Source organism: Trachemys scripta, chromosome 1, assembly GCF_013100865.1.
Source record: "Trachemys scripta elegans isolate TJP31775 chromosome 1, CAS_Tse_1.0, whole genome shotgun sequence".
NCBI classification, from domain to species: Eukaryota; Metazoa; Chordata; order Testudines; family Emydidae; genus Trachemys; species Trachemys scripta.
Genome location: NC_048298.1, coordinates 335,962,514 through 335,982,298, shown reverse-complemented (window position 1 = coordinate 335,982,298; position 19,785 = coordinate 335,962,514). Strand labels below are relative to the sequence as shown.

Below are 19,785 nucleotides of genomic sequence, written 5' to 3'. Positions count from 1 at the left end.
TGCTGAAGTTGCGAGTGCAGTTGCGATGCGATGTCACTGTTCAGGTTGGATATTCTGGTACTATCGTGTGGCTTGAAAGTTGCAGGCCAGACATTTTCTTCTATAGATTCTCATTCTTTGGTAACAAGATTGAAATCACATCAGTGAGGCAGTTTTTATAAGCTCTCCTTCAGAGTAGGGCTTTTTCGCACAGACAGTCTGCGATTGGTTGGCAAATCTAGTTAACATCTGGGCTTCTACATCTGTTTGTTTTTTCAAAGTTTTCAGTTTTAAAGTGCGGAATGCAGAACCTTGTCGGAATTCTTGACCCATATGTGCATGGCTCGAAGCAAAATGATGCTGCAAGTTTGAAGATTTGAACTGAGAGACACACGTCTGGCAAAGAAGACACATGGCCTTACCATTATGTTCAACAAAAAAGTTATGCATCCGAAGAAGTGGGCTGTAGTCCACGAAAGCTTATGCTCTAATAAATTTGTTAGTCTCTAAGGTGCCACAAGTACTCCTGTTCTTCTTTTTGCGGATACAGACTAACACGGCTGTTACTCTGAAACAAAAAAGTTCTTATTCTCCCACTCCTGTTGGAAGGCTCAATTTTTCATCTGTGTATTTTTTCTGTTTGCACTTGCTTTCCATGCTATAAGAAAAATTTTCCAAACCGGCTAGTAACCGTGTGCTTTATTCAAGGAGACACTGGTGCCAGCCAGGGGGTGCTGGACCCCTGGCTCTGTCCCAGGCCCTGCCCCCCACTCTACCCCTTTCCCCAAGTCCCCACCCCCACCTCTGCGCCACCTCTTCCTGACCCTGACCCTTCCCCGAGTGAGCCATGTACTCACTCTTCCCACACACCCCTGCGCATCGCAAAACAGCTGATTGCAGCAGGTGGGAGGCACAGGGAGGGAGGAGGAGGCGCCGATCGGGTGGGCCGCCGGCAGGTGGGAGGCATTGGGGGGGGGGGAGCTGATAGGGCTGCTGGTGTGTGCTGAGCACCCACATTCTTTCCCCAGAGTCAGTTCCTAGCAGGAGCTGCATGTTACCTTCTGAAGAGCTGCATGCGGCTCCGGAGCCGCAGTTTGGCCACCCCAGATAAAGAATATCTTCTGATTGACTCAGACAAGAGGCGTGGGTTAGGCTGACTATCCTGGAATTGCTGGCATATGCCTAGTCTCTCCCTCCAGCTGTCTAGTTCTACACTAGCTAGCAGGGACAGATTGAACAGACACTAGCAGTTGCAGGCTCTCTTAGAAGTCTGGAGTACAAAGCATCCAGTCTTGTGGATATTATTGAGGTCCCCATGACAACTGCCTTGCAGTGATCCAGGCAGAAGATGCATCTGTTGCCTACGTGACCTTTCATGATCCAGCTCCCCTGTTCAGCTGACTGTGTCTTCTTTCTAGGCCAGAAGTACCTGTTTATCTATGGGGGCCGTTCTGCTGTGCAGCCTGTCCTGGGGGACTGGTATTTCCTGTATTTGGAAGAATTCTCCTGCAGAAGGGTAAGTACCCCACAAGACCTTGAGGAATAATGTCTGCCCTAGCTCTGTGACTGGGCGCTCCAGTACTGGGAGCCCATTTAATGGTCCAGTGTTGTGAGTTGAGGCAATAGAGTAGATTGATTTAAATCACAGATTTTAATCATGATTTTAAACAGCAGGAAAGATACTTTGATTTAAATAATCAATTCTAATCTTGTTTTACATTTGTATTTTTTAGTTATTTTCCTATAGATAAGTTGATTCTCATTGTTGGTAAGCATTAAACCTTGTTATTTGCAATTAAATGTAGCATTTACATTAAAATTTAGTATTTCTCTGCTAGCCAGGAGGATACACTACATCTGTACACATTTATTTAAGCAATTCTATAACTTTACATGTATTCAGGCTCTTCTTTTTGACATTATTTTATGTTAGAAAATAGTGAATGACACATTTTTTATTTACTATATGATTTGTGTCAAGCTGCAATTGGAATTCAATTAAAAATGCACAAAAAGAGATTTTGTAATTGTTTTTTTATTAGTTGAATATGCTGGATCCATAAGGGAAAAAAGTGTGTTTATCAAAATGTCTTGCATTTAAAACTAACTGATGTATTAAATAAGGGAAATATTATCTGTAGTTAGTGCATTTTGTAGGCCTTGCTGAAGCTCTAGGCATAAATAACAATATGAACCAAAGGCTGTGAACCAGAGAAAGCCAGGTGTTGGCCAAATAACACTACACTAGGTAATAGCTAACATTTTTAAGAGATGGCACAGGAATTCACCAACCCCTCATAAGATAAGGAGGGGATGACAGTTGGCAGTTTTTCAAAGGGACACTATTAAGAGCCCAAAAGCAAGCTATTCCGCTGGGTAGGAAAGATAGAAAATGATAGAATATCTGGATATATTTAAGAGTAGGTTAGATAAATGTCTATAAGGGGTGGTCTAGACAGTATTTGGTCCTGCCATGAGGGCAGGGGACTGGACTCGATGACCTCTCGAGGTCCCTTCCAGTTCTAGAATCTATGAATCTATGACAGGATCATGGATAAGGATGTTTTGTTTGAACTAGCATGTAACTAACAACATCTGGAGTGTGCTATATAATGTGTTTTTATCAGAGTATAGAACAGGGGTCGGCAACTTCCTTAATCTCCTCTTTTCCAAACTAAACATACTGTGACGTGATCCCTGGGGTGCAATATGGGACTGTGGGACCGCTGTGACCCCTTAACTCCTAATCTGGGTTTTTTCTCACAATGCCTTATTGGTAGCAAGCAGCAAACCCCTCCAGGTGCTGTTACCACGCAGTACAACCACATGTGGAGCCCCACGTCCAGCCAGATTGCATGAATGCTCCCAGAGCCACTCATGAATCACACAGAGAAAGGCACCAGCCGAATCCCCAAGATCCCAGTCTTGTACCACTGGAATATACTGTCTTGTACTGCTCAAGACCCTTTCTTGAGCAATTCAAGTTTACTAATTTACCAAGCACTTCAGTCAAACTCACTGATAATGATAAACATTAGAATAAACTTATTGGTTACAAAAGATGGATTTTAAATGATTATAAGTGATAAGCAAAAGTCAGAGTGGTTAACAAAAGAAAATAAAATACAAACACGTGGTCTAAATTCTCAACCTAATTAGACTAGACAATATCTGAACTAAGTAGTTTTTCTCACCCCACTGGATACTGCAGGTTGTGTCAGGGTTCCCTCCCCACTCTGAACTCTGGGGTACAGATGTGGGGACCTGCATGAAAGACCCCCTAAGGCACAAATCCTTTCCTTGTCCTTGGACGGTATTGCTGCCACCACCAAGTGATTTAGACAAAGATTCAGGAAAAGGACCACTTGGAGTTCCTATTTCCCCAAAATATCCCCCTAAAACCCCTTCACCCCCTTTCCTGGGGAGGCTTGAGAATAATATACCAACCAATAGGTTAACAAAGTGAGCACAGACCAGACCCTTGGGTTTTTAGGACACTAAAAACCAACCAGGTTCTTAAAAGAAGAACTTTATTATAAAGAAAAACGTAAAAGAAGCACCTCTGTAAAATCAGGACGGAAGATAATTTTACAGGGTAATAAAAAGATTTAAAATGCAGAGGATTCGCCTCTAGGCTCAATTTCAAAGTTACAAAAACAGGAATAAACCTCCCTGTTGGCATAGGGAAAATTCACAAGCTAAACCAAAAAATAATCTAATGCATTTCCTTGCTATTACTTACAATTTCTATAAGTTTAGATATATCATTTCAGTAGGAACTGGGTTACCTGCTTGGTCTCTCTCTTTGTCCCGAGAGGGAACAACAAACAGAGCACACACAAAACCTCCCCCCCTCGTCCCCCCCCCCCCCTCGAAAGTATCTTCTTTCGTTATTGGTCCTTTTGGTCAGGTGCCAACCAGGTTATTTGAGCTTCTTCTTCGAGTGATTGCTCAAGTGTATTCCACAGTAGGTGTGCGTGCTCGCCATGTGCACCGGTGCCGGAAGTTTTTCCCTTAGCAGTACCCATAGTGGGGGAGCCCCGCTGCGACCCCTGGAGTGGCGCCTCTATATCGCGCTACAAAGGGCGCTGCGCGCTCCCCCCACCCTCAGTTCTTCTTGCCGCCAGTGAAAGTAGTTGGAACTTTGTGCTCCAGCATTGCTGTAGCGTCTAACCTTAGTAGTACAATCTTCGACCGTAAATAGTTTTTCTATAGTCAGTGGCCTGGCTCGGGGCATGCCCCGGGCCCCAGGCATCAAGTCGTGCGACTCCTGTCGCAATTCTATGCCCAGAAGCGATCCACACTCTCAGTGTCTTCGCTGTCTGGGAGAGGCTCACATAAGTGAGCGTTGCAAAATCTGTAAGTCGTTCAAGCCCGGACTAAGCGCGAACGAGATATCCGACTCTGGGCCCTGCTGATGGAGTCGGCATTGGCCCCGGCACCGGCGCGCCAACCCAACCCGGCGCCGGGCACCGCGTCCTCGGTGCGGAGCGAGGCCCCATCCACCAGTTGGCACTGCTCCCCCGCCAAGAAACAAGGCAAGACCCAGCAACGCCGAGATAAGGACAGGGGTGAGGCCGGACCCGAGTTGGGCAGCCCACGATCCCCCTCGGGATCCAGACCTCTGACTCGCGTTGAGCGGAGTAGTCCGGCCCTGTCCTCTCTTGCGGTGAGGATACCATCGACGCCAGAGGCAGCTCAGGCAGCGCGTGACATCCTCGTCCTGCCGGTGCCGAGCATGCCGCCTGAGTCAGGCCCCCAGTCCTGAGGGAAACCATCACTGGGCACTCACCAGCCCTCCCCTGCCAGATCGGAGGTTGAGGTCCCTGCTCGATCCGCGGGGCCTTTCCGTAGCCCAAGTCAGATCTCCACTCCGTTGACTGGGTCGCCTGAGAGTGAGTCTCTAGAGTCTTCCTCTGCCCAGAGGGGTCGCAGGCGCCAGGACAGAAAGCGTCGACACTCCTCTTCCAGCAGGAGTGATAGCAGATCTCGATGCCATCGGCACCGCCGCTCATACCACGGCGCACGCCATACTCGGAGTACATCCCGACCTGCGCTGAGGCGTCGTAGCCTCGGTCGCCGAAGGGACTCCGGAGATAGCAACTCCGATGTGTAAATCTCATCGTCGTCAAGGTCCAAATCCCGGGGTCAGAGCCAACATGGCCGGGACTGGTCCAGCCGCACTTACGGCATCGTGTGCTCCTCGGTAACTTCGGCCTCGGCTCCCAGCCGTCCTTCCCCAGGCCGCATCGTCCCTCAAGAGCAAGTAGCTCTGATAGGCCCTAGGGGTGGTACCGGTCGTCTTGCTGGCACCGGACAAGTCCATAGCGGCACCGCCCCCTCCTTCTCAGGAGGATTTTAAGGCTCATCAAGAACTTCTCCGACTCGTAGCCGCCAATCTCCAGCTCCAGGCTGAGGAGATGGAGGAGCCGTCGGACACTTTGTTTAATGTCCTGTCCTCCTCGGCACTGGGCTGTGTAGCCCTACTGCTTCACCAAGGGGTAGCCAATATTTCAGTTGGGATCTGGCAAACCCCTGCCTCTCTGCCACCCATTTCTAAGAAGGCAGAGCGGAAGTACTTCGTGCCAACAAAGGGGCAGAGTACTTGTACACTCATCTTACCCCGAACTCGCTGGTCGTGGAGTCCGTCAACCACCGTGAAAGACACTGCCAGCCCGCACGCACCCCCAAGGATAAAGATGCCAGGAGACTAGACATTTTTGGAAAAAAAGTTTATTCTTCTGCGAGTTTCCAGCTCAGGGTGGCAAACCATCAAGCACTTCTGAGCAGGTATGATTTTAACTTGTGGGGGTCTCTGCCAAAATTCGAGCTTTCCCTCCAGGAAAAGGGCAGGAAGGAATTCAGGGCTCTAGTCGACGAGGGTGCGGCAGCGGTGAAAGCGGCACTCCAGGCAGCGTCGGATACGGCCGACACAGCGGCTCGTTCGATGGCCTCTGCTATCTTCATGCGACGGGTATCATGGCTCTCGCTGTCGGGGCTGTCCGTGGAATACCAGTCCCTCATGCAGGACCTGCCCTTCGATGGCAAGGCCTTGTTTGCGGACCAAACGGACACTCGTCTGCACGGGATGAAAGACTCCCGCGCTACCCTGCAGACTTTCAGCCTGTATGTCCTGCCAGCCAAGGACAAACCCAGGTCGCAGCCCGTGGCACCCCCCGTAAGGGGCAGATACAAGCCCCCGCCTAAGAGGCCTAGGGACCAGAGGCACAGGTCACAGCGCCAGTCCCATTCGGCCCCACGCCTCGGCCCCTCGAAGGGTAAGAGGCAGGGGAAGAGGCATTTTTGACTCTTTGCAGGGGGCCACCGGGCCTGTTGCCAGGGAAGCCCCCCAGTTAATAAAGTTGGGTTTTGGCAACTGTTTATCTGCCTTCAGAGTGCAATGGTTCCGTATAACGTCGGACCAGTGGGTCCTCGGTACCATCTCCAAGGGGTAGAGGCTGCAGTTCAATTCACCCCCACCCCACCATCCTCCATCCCAGGATGTCCCCAGAGACCCGGAGCACGTCCTCTTTTTAGATCAGGAGGTGACGCACCTCCTCACCCTGGGCGCGATGGAGAGGGTACCTCAGGAATTCCAGGGCAAAGGGTTTTACTCCCGGTATTTCCTGATCCTGAAGGCAAAAGGCGGGCTCAGGCCCATCCTTGACCTGCGGAATCTCAACCAGTTTCTGGTCTGCTGCAAATTCCGTATGGTGTCCCTGGCCTCTATTGTTCCGTCCCTGGACCCGGGAGATTGGTTCGCAGCCCTGGACCTCCAGGATGCATACTTCCATATCCATATTTTCGAGGGTCACAGGCACTTCCTCCGCTTCCTGGTAGGGAGAGACCACTACCAGTTTACCGTCCTTCCCTTTGGCCTTTCCACGTCCCCCAGGGTTTTTACAAAATGCATGGCGGTAGTGACAGCCCACCTCAGGAGGAACGGGCTGCAGATCTTCCCCTACCTGGATGACTGGCTGCTCAAGGGCAAGTCTCGGTCCCAGGTGCAGGCGCAGATGAAATTCCTGCTAGATACCTGCATGAGTCTAGGCCTAGTGGTAAACGAGGATAAGTCCACGTTAGTCCCGGTTCAGCGTGGCCACGGCCTCCCTCCCCCGGGACAGGTTCGAGACACTCAAAGGTCTCATTGCCTCCATCACGGCCTTCCCTGTGACGACGGCACAGGTGTACCTTCAAATCCTAGGCCATATGGCAGCATGCACCTCAATGGTGCGACATGCCAGGCTCAGGATGAGGCCTCTCCAACTCTGGCTGGCCTCCCAGTATTCCCAGGCCAGGGACGGCCTGGACAAGGTCGTCATGTTGCCACCCAATGTAGTGGCTGACCATCGATGGTGGTCCCTCCCGATCAACATGCTCCAGGGTATCCCCTTCCGGGAGCCCCCTCCCTCACTAGATCTGGTGTCAGACGCGTCGGACCTGGGATGGGGAGCCCATGTGGGGAGCGTCAAAACCCAGGTCAGATGGTCGCCCTTGGAAGTGTCCATGCACATAAATGTCAGGGAGCTCAGGGCGGTGCGCCTTGCGTGCGTGGCTTTCAGCCAGCACCTAGGGGGAAAGGTGGGCAGAGTCCTTACGGACAATACAACCGCGATGTATTATATCAACAGGCAAGGGGGCATGCGTTCCATGGCCTTGTGCCAGGAAGCCCAGCACCTGTGGGAGTTCTGTATAGCCCACAACATCCTTTTGAGGGCTTTTCACCTGCCCGGCAAGCACAACATGCTCGCGGATTGCCTAAGCAGGTTTTTCTCCCAACAACACGAGTGGTCTCTACACAGGGAGGTGGCCAGGCGGCTCTTCCTAGAGTGGGGCACTCCCCAGGTAGATCTTTTTGCCACCGTCCAGAATTGCCTCTGCCCACAGTTCTGCTCCAGGGCGGGAGAGGGCGAAGGGGCAATATCGGATGCGTTCCTAATTCCATGGTTGTGCGGCCTGTTCTATGCCTTCCCGCTCTTCCTCCTGATAGGCAAGGTCCTACAGAAGGTAAAGGCAGACAGGGCGTGAATTATCCTGATAGCCCCGGATTGGGCCCGTAAACATTGGTATGGGACACTCCTACAACTTTTAGTGGCCCCCCTACACAGGCTCCCTCTTTGACCGGACCTCCTCTCCCAGAAGGGAGGATGTCTCCTCCACCCCAACCTGGCCGCGCTTCACTTGACAGCGTGGCTGCTCCATGGTTAAACGAGGAGGAGGGGAGGTGTTCTGAGGATGTTAGACAGGTTCTGCTTGAGAGCAGGAAACCGTCCACATGACAAACCTACCTGGCCAAATGGTAACAGTTCTCCATGTGGGCTGGCGTCCTCCTCGGTCAGGGTACACCTTGCGGCCTTTTCAGCTTTCCACCCCTCCGGTGCATGGTCACTCGGTGTTTTCCCACCACATGACATCCTGGTTTTTAAAAGGGCTGGATCGGGCATTCCCTTACGCAAGACCCCCGGTCCTGCTCTGGGACCTGAACCTAGTGCTCTCCCACCTCACGGGTCCCCCCTTTAAGCCCTTGGCCACGTGTTCCTGGTCCCACTTGTCCTGGAAAGTGGCGTTCCTGGTGGCTATCACCTCAGCCTGCCAGGCCTTGGAGCTTAGGGCCCTGATCTCTGAACCCCCATATACGGTCTTCCATAGGGATACGGTCCCGCTCCGCCCGCACCCGGCTTTTCTACCGAAGGTAGTCTTGGCTTTTCACATGGATCAGGACATTTTCCTCCCATTAGTCCTCTGTCCTAAGCCCCATTCCTCCAATGAGGTACGACGCCTGCACATGCTAGATGTGTGTAGAGCGCTGGCCTTCTACCTAGACCGAACCAGGCCTTTCAGGAAATCCCCTCTTGTCGGAGAATAACAGAGTTCTCACTTTTTGTTTGGGTACAGCAAATCAGATACTTTATTATCTCTCTATCAGTTGCATAGAGGGAGAGAGCTACGCAGGTCTCTCAACAGATAAACAATTACAGCAAGCATTTATACCTTTTGTTACAGACAATAATGAGCAACAGCTGCATTTTGTTTATACATAGGTCATTCTGATATCTTGTTTTGCTCACTAATGTAGACTCTTAGTCTACATTCCTTATTATCTACACAAGGTCACAACAACTTCTCACACAGTTCTTTCCCACTCACCTCACACATTCCTCGCTTCTACAAATCTCGCGTTATTAGGGTTACAGTTAGCCTAACTCTTGCTAACGAACTGTCATGCATTGCATCCCCTTCCTGTCAGTTCTTTCTCTGCTTCCACAACCCCCCCTTTTGTACTACTAGTACAACAAACATTTTTCAAATCTCTATTTGCATTAAGTCTTGGAATTCAGATTCTACTTCAGATGCTTCAACCTTACGGGTTTTGATTGGATTGTAATGACAACGCATGATGAGCATGGACATGAAAGGTATTACTATTATTACGTCCTTTACAACAACAATAACATACTCCTACACTAGCTAACAACAACACAGGCAATAACATTCCCATAGCGATAATTGCAACTGTTCATTGCATCAGCTGAGTGCGTGAGGGGGCAACCGGATTCCACCCAGCGAATCTCCCGCTGGGTCACCTCATGTATACGCACGTGTTACGACCTAGCAGGGGTCTCCCCGCCTCCTATAGTGAAGGCTCATTCGACGCAAGCTCAGGCCTCGTCGGCGGCCTATGTGGCTCATGTACCTATTCAGGACATCTGCAGGGCTGCTACGTGGTCCTCTGTCCACACCTTTTCATCGCACTATGCGATCGTCTCCCAAACACAGCATGACGCTGGGTTTGGAAGGGCGATACTCTACCCCGATAACCTTTAAACTCCTACCCACCTCCATCAGATGTAGCTTGGAGTCACTTATTCTGGAATACACGTGAGCAATCACTCGAAGAAGAAAGGACAGTTACTGGCGTTCTTCGAGATGTGTTGCTCAGGTGTATTCCACATCCCGCCCTCCTTCCCCTCTGTCGGAGTTGTCTGGCAAGAAGGAACCGAGGGTGGGGGGAGAATGCAGCGCCCTTTATAGCGCGATATAGAGGCACCACTCCAGGGGTCGCAGCGGGGCTCCCCCACTATGGGTACTGCTAAGGGGAAAATTTCCGGCACCGGTGCACGTGGCGAGCACGCACACCTACTGTGGAATACACAGGAGCAACACATCTCGAGGGAACGCCAGTTACGGAACAGGTAACTGTCCTTTCTTAACCCCTTACAGGTAAAGGAGGGATTTTATGCTACCTGTAGCTTTATGTTTATGACAGGTTGGTTATAGTCTTTCATATGCAGGCTTTCCCTGTTAGCCTCGGGACCAATCTCCTCTGCTCCAGCATTCTCATTGCCTTCAGCATGGGAGGGATAGGAGAAACTGTGTATATTCAGTGAATATAGTGTACTTAGATTTTCAGAAAGCCTTTGACAAGGACCCTCACCAAAGGCTCTGAAGCAAAGTAAGCTGTCATGGGATCAGAGGGAAGGTGCTCTCATGGATTGGTAACTGGTTAAAAGATCGGAAACAGAGGGTAGGAATAAATGGTCAGTTTTCAGAATGGGGAGAGGTAAATAGTGGTGTCCCCCCAGGAGTCTGTACTGGGACCCGTCCTATTCAGCATATTCATAAATGGTCTGGAAAAAGGGGTAAACAGTGAGGTGGCAAAATTTGCAGAAGATACAAAACTACTCAAGATAGTTAAGTCCCAGGCAGACTGCGAAGAGCTACAAAAGGATCTCTTGAAACTGGGTGACTGGGCAAGAAAATAACAGATGAAATTCAATGTTGACAAGTGCAAAGTAACAGGATGACTGTGCGTTGTGTGAAGAAATACTTCCTTTTGTTTCTTTTAAACCTGCTGCCTGTTAATTTTATTTGGTGACCCCTAGTTCTTGTGTTATGAGAGAGAAAATAACACTTCCTTATTTACTTTCTCCACACCAGTCATTATTTTATAGACCTCTATCATATTCCCGCTCAGTCTTCTCTTTTTCCAAGATGAAAGGTCCCAGTCTTCTTAATCTGTCCTCATACGGAAGCTAATCCATACCCCTAATCATTTTTGTTGCCCTTTTCTGTACCTTTTCCAGTTCCAATATATCTTTTTAGAGATGGGGCAACCACATCATAGAATCATAGAATATCAGGGTTGGAAGGGACCTCAGGAGGTCATCTAGTCCAACTCCCTGCTCAAAGCAGGACCAATTCCCAACTAAATCATCCCAGCCAGGGTTTTGTCAAGCCTGACCTTAAAAACCTCTAAGGAAGGAGATTCCACCACCTCCCTAGGTAACCCAGTCCAGTGCTTCGCCACCCTCCTAGTGAAAAAGTTTTTTCTAATATCCAACTGAAACCTCCCCCGCTGCAACTTGAGACAATTACTCCTTGTTCTGTCATCAGATACCACTGAGAACAGTCTAGATCCATCCTCTTTGGAACCCCCTTTCAGGTAGTTGAAAACAGCTATCAAATCCCCCCTCACTCTTCTCTTCTGCAGACTAAACAATCCCAGTTCCCTCAGCCTCTCTTCATAAGTCATGTGCTCCAGCCCCCTAATCATTTTTGTTGCCCTCTACTGGACTCTTTCCAATTTTTCCACATCCGTCTTGTAGTTTGGGGCTCAAAACTGGACACAGTACTCCAGGTGAGGCCTCACCAATGTTGAATAGAGGGGAACGATCACGTCCCTCAATCTGCTAGCAATGCCCCTACTTATACAGCCCAAAATGCCGATAGCCTTCTTGGCAACAAGGGCACACTATTGACTCGAGCTTCTCGTCCACTGTAACCCCTAAGTCCTTTTCTGCAGAACTGCTTCCTAGCCATTCGGTCCCTAGTCTGTAACAGTGCATGGGATTCTTCTGTCCTAAGTGCAGGACTCTGCACTTGTCCTTGTTGAACCTCATCAGGTTTCTTTTGGCTCAATCCTCTAATTTGTCTAGGTCCCTCTGTATCCTATCCCTACCCTCCAGCATATCTACCACTCCTCCCAGTTTAGTGTCATCTACAAACTTGCTGAGAGTGCAGTCCAGTGATTATAAGTCAAAGCACAAGAAGTCAGATTTGGTCAAATGAAATAAAAGCAAAACACATTCTAAACTGATCTTAACACTTTCAGTGCCCTTACAGACATAGATGCTTCTCACCACAGGCTGGCTGGTTGCCCTTCAGCCAGGTTCTCCCCTTTGATCAGTGCTTCAGTCACTTGGTGGTGATGGCTGTAGATGGAGATGGAAGAGAGAGGGAAAAGCATGGCAAACGTTACTCCCTTTTATCATGTTCTTTCTTCCCTCTTGGCTTTGCCCCCCTCCCACTTCAGGGTCAGCTGAGCATTACCTCATCGCAGTCCCACACTGACTAAGGAAAGGGGGGTGATTCAGTCAAGAGTCCAACCAATCCTTTGTTGCTGCCTATGCCACTGTCCTTTGTTCCTGTGAGGCTGGGCTGGGTTTGTCCCATACATGCCCTGATGAGGTGTGAACTGCCCCTCTGCTCTTGGAGGGTTTTGCATGGGCTTGTTTTAAGCAATGAGGACATATTTTCAGCCTCATAACTATATACATGAAATTATAACCTATAACATTACTATAACAACAATGCTCAGTGCATCATGAGCCTTTAGAAGACACCCGACATGACAAATTTTGCATTGGATACCACACAATCATACCAGTCACCCTCACCTCAGTCCCTGGAAAAATCATGGAGCAGGTCCTCAAGGAATCAATTCTAAAGCACTTAGAGGAGAGGAAAGTGATCAGGAACAGTCAGCATGGATTCACCAAGGGCAAGTCATGCCTGACTAACCTAATTGACTTCTATGAGGAGATAACTGGCTCTGTGGATGAGGGGAAAGCAGTGTATGTGTTATTCCTTGACTTTAGCAAAGCTTTCGATACAGTCTCCCACAGTATTCTTGCCAGCAAGTTAAAGAAGTATGGGCTGGATGAATGGACTAGAAGATGGATAGAAAGCTGGCTAGATCATCAGGCTCAACGGGTAGTGATCAACGGCTCCATGTCTAGTTGGCAGCCCGTTTCAAGCGGAGTGCCCCAAGGGTCGGTCCTGGGGCTGGTTTTGTTCAATATCTTCATTAATGATCTGGAGGATGGCGTGGACTGCACTCTCAGCAAGTTTGTAGATGACACTAAACTGGGAGGAGTGGTAGATATGCTGGAGGGTAGGGATAGGATACAGAGGGACCTAGACAAATTAGAGGATTGAGCCAAAAGAAACCTGATGAGGTTCAACAAGGACAAGTGCAGAGTCCTGCACTTAGGACAGAAGAATCCCATGCACTGTTACAGACTAGGGACAGAATGGCTAGGAAGCAGTTCTGCAGAAAAGGACTTAGGGGTTACAGTGGACGAGAAGCTCGAGTCAACAGTGTGCCCTTGTTGCCAAGAAGGCTATCGGCATTTTGGGCTGTATAAGTAGGAGCATTGCTAGCAGATCGAGGGACGTGATCGTTCTCCTCTATTCGACATTGGTGAGGCCTCATCTGGAGTACTGTGTCCAGTTTTGGGACCCACACTACAAGGATGAGGAAAAATTGGAAAGAGTCCAGCGGAGGGCAACAAAAATGATTAGGGGGCTGGAGCACATGACTTATGAGGAGAGGCTGAGGGAACTGAGATTGTTTAGTCTACAGAAGAGAAGAATGAGGGGGGATTTGATAGCTGCTTTCACCTACCTGAAAGGGGGTTCCAAAGAGGATGGATCTAGACTGTTCCCAGTGGTAGCAGTTGATAGAACAAGGAGTAACGGTCTCAAGTTGCAGTTGCAGTGGGGGAGGTTTAGGTTGGATATTAGGAAAAATGTTTTCACTAGGAGGGTGGTGAAGCACTGGAATGGGTTACCTAGGGAGGTGGTGGAATCTCCTTCCTTAGAGATTTTTAAGGTCAGGCTTGACAAAGCCCTGGCTGGGATGATTTAGTTTGGAACTGGTCCTGCTTTGAGCAGGGGGTTGGACTAGATGACCTCCTGAGGTCCCTTCCAACCCTGATAGTCTATGATTCTGTGATTATAAGGATGAACATGCTGGTGTAGGGTGTCCCCCCGAGGTACAGAGCGTCACACAGGTGTTTGTCTAACCTGCTCTTAAAAACCTCCAATGACGGAGATTTCACAACCTTCCTAGACAATTTATTCCAGTGCTTAACCATCCTGACGGTTAGGAAGCTTTTCCTAATGTCCAACCTAAATCGCCCTTGCTGCAATTTAAGCCCATTGCTTCTTGTCCTATCCTCAGAGGTTAACAAGAACAATTTTTCTTCCTATTCCATGTAACAACCTTTTACATACTTGAAAACTGTTATGTCCCCTCTCAGTCTTCTCTTTTCCAGACTAAACAAACCCAATTTTTTCAATCTTCCCTCATAGGTCATGTTTTCTAGACCTTTCATCATTTTGTTGCTCTTTTCTGGACTCTCTCCAATTTGTCCACATCCTTCCTGAAACGTGGGTGCCCAGAACTGGACACAATACTCCAGTTGGGGCCTAATCAGAGTGGAGTAGAGCGGAAGAATTACTTCTCGTGTCTTGCTTACAACACTCCTGCTAATACATCCCAGAATGATGTTCGCTTTTTTTGCAACAGCGTTACACTGTTGACTCATATTTAGCTTGTTATCCACTATGACCCCCAGATCCCTTTCCGCAGTACTCCTTCCTAGGCAGTCATTTCCCATTTTGTAAGTGTGCAACTGATTGTTCCTTCCTAAGTGGAGTACTTTGCATTTGTCCTTATTGAATTTCATCCTATTTACTTCAGACCATTTCTCCAGATCATTTTGAATTTTAATCCTATCCTCCAAAGCACTTGCAGCCCCTCCCAGCTTGGTATCATCTGCAGACTTTATAAGTGTACTCTCTATGCCATTATCTAAATCATTGATGAAGATATTGAACAGAACCGGACCCAGAATTGATCTCTGCAGGACCCCACTCATTATGCTCTTCCAGCATGACTGTGAACCATTGATAACTATTCTCGGAACGGTTTTCCAACCAGTTATGCACCCACCTTATAGTAGCTCCCTCTAGGTTGTATTTCCCTAGTTTGTTTATGAGATGGTCATGCGAGACAGTACCAAAAGCCTTAGGTGAGAGGCTGATGAAGAGGTGTTACAAAGAGCTACGTTACCTCTCAGGGGTATGAGACCAGATATGCTAAAAATTGTGAGGTGCTCAGATGCTCTGGTAATGGGGGCCTTATAAATGCTGGAAATAGATTAGACAGAATCCTCCCTCCAGTGGGGAACTGGGCATGTCTTCCCCGAGGTTCACTTCACCTTCAGCCATACCCAATCTACCTCCAGTTCTCTCCTTGAGGGGAGAATGCCAGATCCCTAGGGGGTGAGAAAAGGAAAGATTAATCCTGTGGGGATGGCTGGGGGTGAGCGGGGAGGACAAACATTCTTCTTGCTCCTGATCCCCTGAACCTACAGCTCATTGTGTTCTGCTTGTCTAGATTCCTGTTGGGGGGCCAGTCCCTGAAGGCCGTCACTCTCACAGCGCCTGCAGCTGGGATGGGGGAGCACTCATTGCAGGGGGCCTGGGAGCAGCTGGGCAACCGTTGAACTCAGTGCTCTTTCTGAGACCGACTGGGAGTGGCTTTCAGTGGCAGGATGTAGAGACTCACCCTCCTTTCATCCCCAGGTCAGTGACAATCCCATGGGACAATGAGTACATGCCCTATCTCTCGCTCTCCTCATCATTGGAGTTGTCTCTCTCTGAACTCTCTCCACAGGTATTCACACACTGCCCATGTACATGATGGGAAACTCCTGCTTGTGGGGGGAGTATGGCTTCACTCTGCATCAGTACCCGGTGTGACTGTGATTGACCTGATGACGGGTTTCAGCTTGGATTATCAGATTGACACAGTAAGTACTGACACAACCCTCTTTCCAGGAGGAATATGTGTTCCACGAAGGGAGGAGAAGTCTCCTGGGCTCTGTTGATTGTCACTGACCAGGCCCCTGGAATAGAGAATACAGAAGGGGATAAATTGGGACCAGAATAGGATGCTGCTGCATCTGCCAGCTAGACTCAGCCTGGCCGGAGTGGATGAGGATCTCAGCAGAAATGGGATTCTGGGGCTCAGCGAGGCCAAACGGTGAGGAGCTGCCATAGCCAAGCCTAGAGGAGGGAGAGTCCATGATGGGCCAGGCCATTCGAGTCACAGAGTCTGTGGGAAGAGGAGAGATCAGGATCAAGGATGCTGCCTTTGGGAAGCTGAATGAAGGGAGGAGACAGAGGGCTACGGCTGGGGTGGGCTAGAGGAGGCTCCTCTTTCCTTAGAACTTTTTTTGTAATTTGTGAAAGGTCATTGGCTTCCATAAATAAACTTCTTTCAGCAGCCTGGTCCCTGCCCCTGCTCTGTCCCCTGCTCTTTCTTCTAGCAAAGAATTCTGAATTGTTGGGCTGATCCACACACTCTGGGTCTCTGAGCATCCGGTCTCCCTCCACCTCCCAGGCTTTGAGCACTTTGTCCATGCACCCTACCACCACCACTTCCCGTGCTCCCTCTTGGCCTCCATGCACCTCTCCAGTGCCTGTCTGGCCAGCTTGCCTGGAACAGACAGTGTACGTTTCCCCCACAGGACTCTTGTTCTTTTCCAGGTGTCCCTGAAGTGGCCATTAATGCTGCACAATCACAGCAGCATCTTCCTGCCAGACAAAAGAGAGCTGCTGCTCATTGGTGGTGGTGGGAACTGCTTCTCCTTCGGGACCCATCTCAACCTGCACCCCATCTGCTTAGGTCTCAGCAACATCCTGACCAGTCAGTGATAGGAGTAAACCAGGATAGAACCACAGAGCTGCAGCATGGGAAGATGGTGCAATTGCATACCGCAGAGGCCAGGTGGCCCTGTGGCAGAAGTGGGTGTACTGCAGCCCCAGCCGGTGATGTGGTCCCACAAGGGATTGCCATCCAGAGCAGTAATCTGGCCTGATGGCAGTGGGGAGGCCCAAGGACATAGAACAGCAACATGAGCCTGGGGCAGTGGGGGAGTTGAAAAGTGGCTGAAGACCCAGAGAGGTGATGTGACAGCATGGTGGTCTGAGCAGTGACTCTGGGAAGAGTGGCCGGCATTACATACATGTATGTATCCTACTTTTTTTCTATTGTTCTCTCTCATTATTTTACATAGTAAAATAAAAAATCATCCCAAAGCTGCTTTTTGTGCTGGTGCCACAACCCCTCCGGATGAAATGAGGGAGCCGGCCTAATTCCTAGGGTATGCAGTAGAACCACAATTAGCCAAAGATTGTGGGCGGGTTTCAGGGGTGCTGGGGGCAAAACATTTGCCTAGTGTAGGGAAGACACTATGCGGAATCAGCCCTGCAGCTCATGCCTCACGTATCCTGATGCACTCCCATCCCATTATAGGCAGTTTCCCTGTTCCATCAAAGCAATCAGTCACCACCATAGCTGTTGGGTAGGGTGATGCCAGAATCTCTGGAGATGTAGAAGAGAACATAAAAAGGGCCACACTGGGTCAGACTAGCCAATGCCAGGTGCCCCAGAGGGAATGAACAGAACAGGTAATAATCAAGTGATCCATCCCCTGTCACCCATTCCCAGCTTCTGGAAAACAGAGGCTAGGGACACCATCCCTGCCCATCCTGGTTGATAGCCATGAGTTTATCTAGTTCTTTTTTGAACCCTGTTATAGTCTTGGCCTTCACAACATCTTCTAGCAAAGAGTTCCACAGGTTGACGGTGCATAGTGTGAAGAAATACTTCCTTTTGTTTGTTTTAAACCTGCTGCCTATTAATTTCATTTGGTGATTCCTAGTTCTTCAGTTATGAGAACGAGTAAATAACAGTTCCTTATTTACTTACTCCACACCAGTCATGATTTTATAGACCTTCATCATACCCCCCCTCAGGGCCGACTCCAGGGTTTTGGCCACCCCAAGCAGCCAAACAAACAAACAAAAAACAGCCGCAATCGCGATCTGTGGCGGCAATTCAGCGGGAGGTCTTTTGCTCCAAGCAGGAGTGAGGGACCGTCCGCCGAATTGCCGCTGAACAGCTGGACGTGCCACCGCTCTCCGAAGTGGCCGCCCCAAGCACCAGCTTGGTAAGCTGGTGCCTGGAGCTGGCCCTGCCCCCCCTTAGTTGTCTCTTTTCCAAGTTGAAAAGTCCAAATCTTATTAATCTCTCCTCATACAGAAGCAGTTTCATACCCCTAATCATTTTTGTTGCCCTTTTCTGAACCTTTTCCAATTCCAATATATCTTTTTTGAGATGGGGCGACCGCATCTGCACGCAGTATTCAAAATGTGGGTGTACCATGTATTTATTTAGAGGCAATATGATATTTTCCGTCATCTTATTTATCCCTTTCTTAATTATTCCCAGTATTCTGTTCGCTTTTTGGACTGCCGCTGCATATTGAGTGGATGTTTTCAGAGAACTATCCATAATGACTCCAAGATCTCTTTCTTGAGTGGCAACAGCTAATTTAGACCTCATCATTTTATATGTATAGTTGGGATTATGTTTTCCAATGTGCAATACTTTGCATTTATCAACATTGAATGTCATCTGCCATTTTGTTGCCCAGTCACCCAGTTTTGTGAGATCCTTTTGTAGCTCTTTGCAGTCTGCCTGGGACTTAACTATCTTGAGTAGTTTTGTATCTGCAAATTTTGCCACCTAACTGTTTTACCCCATTTTTCAGATCATTTGTGAATATGTTATTCCTACCCTTTGTTTCCTATCTTTTAACCAATTACTGATCCAGAGAGGACCTTCTCTCTTATCCCATGACATCTTATTTTGCTTAAGAGCCTTTGATGAGGGTCCTTGTCAAAGGCTTTTTGAAAATCTAAGTACACTATATCCACTTGTCGTCAGATGTTCGGCTGTGTGTGTGTTCTCCCTGTGTGCTGTTCCAGCTCTGCGCAGATAGCTGGCACAGCAGACCTTGAGCAAATCACCCAATGACCACAAAATCCGTTAAGGTACGAAGGCACCCGGTCAGGTTTATTGTCGACGAAGAACGGTAATAGCACCTGACAGACTATGAGGATACTAAGACATGTATACCCGTGACAATGGACATAGCTCAGTCAGTGGTGGGACTTTCCACTGCTTCCTAGGCTGGTCAAAGACACTCCCTCTGAGCTATATCTTTATACACAGATACAAACAAATTATGTGGGGGAGGGATAGCTCAGTGGTTTGAGCATTAGCCTGTTAAATCCAGGGTTGTGAGTTCAATCCTTTAGGGGGCCACTTAGGGATCTGGGGCAAAATCAGTACTTGGTCCTGCTAGTGAAGGCAGGGGCTGGACGCAATGACCTTTCAAGGTCCCTTCCAGTTCTAGGAGATGGGATATCTCCATTTATTTATTTATTTTTATGTATTGCCCCTGACGTATCAGGGTGCCACCCATTGCCTTGTATATGTTGGCGTGATTAAAACATTTCTATTCATCATGCTGTCATCGTGACCTTATCCTTAAGATGGGTCAGTGTGTTCCTGTTATCTTTGGGGAATGCACCACCAGCCCTCTGTGGAGAAAGAAGTGGTTCAGGACTATTTAGAAAAACTGGACGAGTACAAGTCCATGGGGCCGGATGCGCTGCATCCGAGGGTGCTAAAGGAGTTGGCGGATGTGATTGCAGAGCTATTGGCCATTATCTTTGAAAACCCATGGCGATCGGGGGAGGTCCCGGATAACTGGAAAAAAGGCTAATGTAGTGCCCATCTTTTAAAAAGGGAAGAAGGAGGATCCGGGGAACTACAGGCCAGTCAGCCTCACCTCAGTCCCTGGAAAAATCATGGAGCAGGTC

General features: G+C 48.9%; 1 protein-coding gene across 1 annotated transcript in view; it reads left to right on the top strand.

Annotated features, from left to right (window-relative positions):
* The window catches only part of LCMT2 (leucine carboxyl methyltransferase 2), a 91,028-nt gene extending 73,884 nt beyond the window's left edge, over nt 1-17,144 (top strand). The window contains exons 11-14 of the mRNA XM_034759204.1: nt 1,398-1,495; nt 15,446-15,633; nt 15,725-15,860; nt 16,600-17,144. Coding sequence (XP_034615095.1) covers nt 1,398-1,495; nt 15,446-15,633; nt 15,725-15,860; nt 16,600-16,767 — 590 coding nt within the window. The 3' untranslated portion in view covers nt 16,768-17,144. The remainder of the gene's footprint in view (nt 1-1,397; nt 1,496-15,445; nt 15,634-15,724; nt 15,861-16,599) is intronic.
* Nucleotides 17,145-19,785: the final 2,641 nt, after the last annotated feature.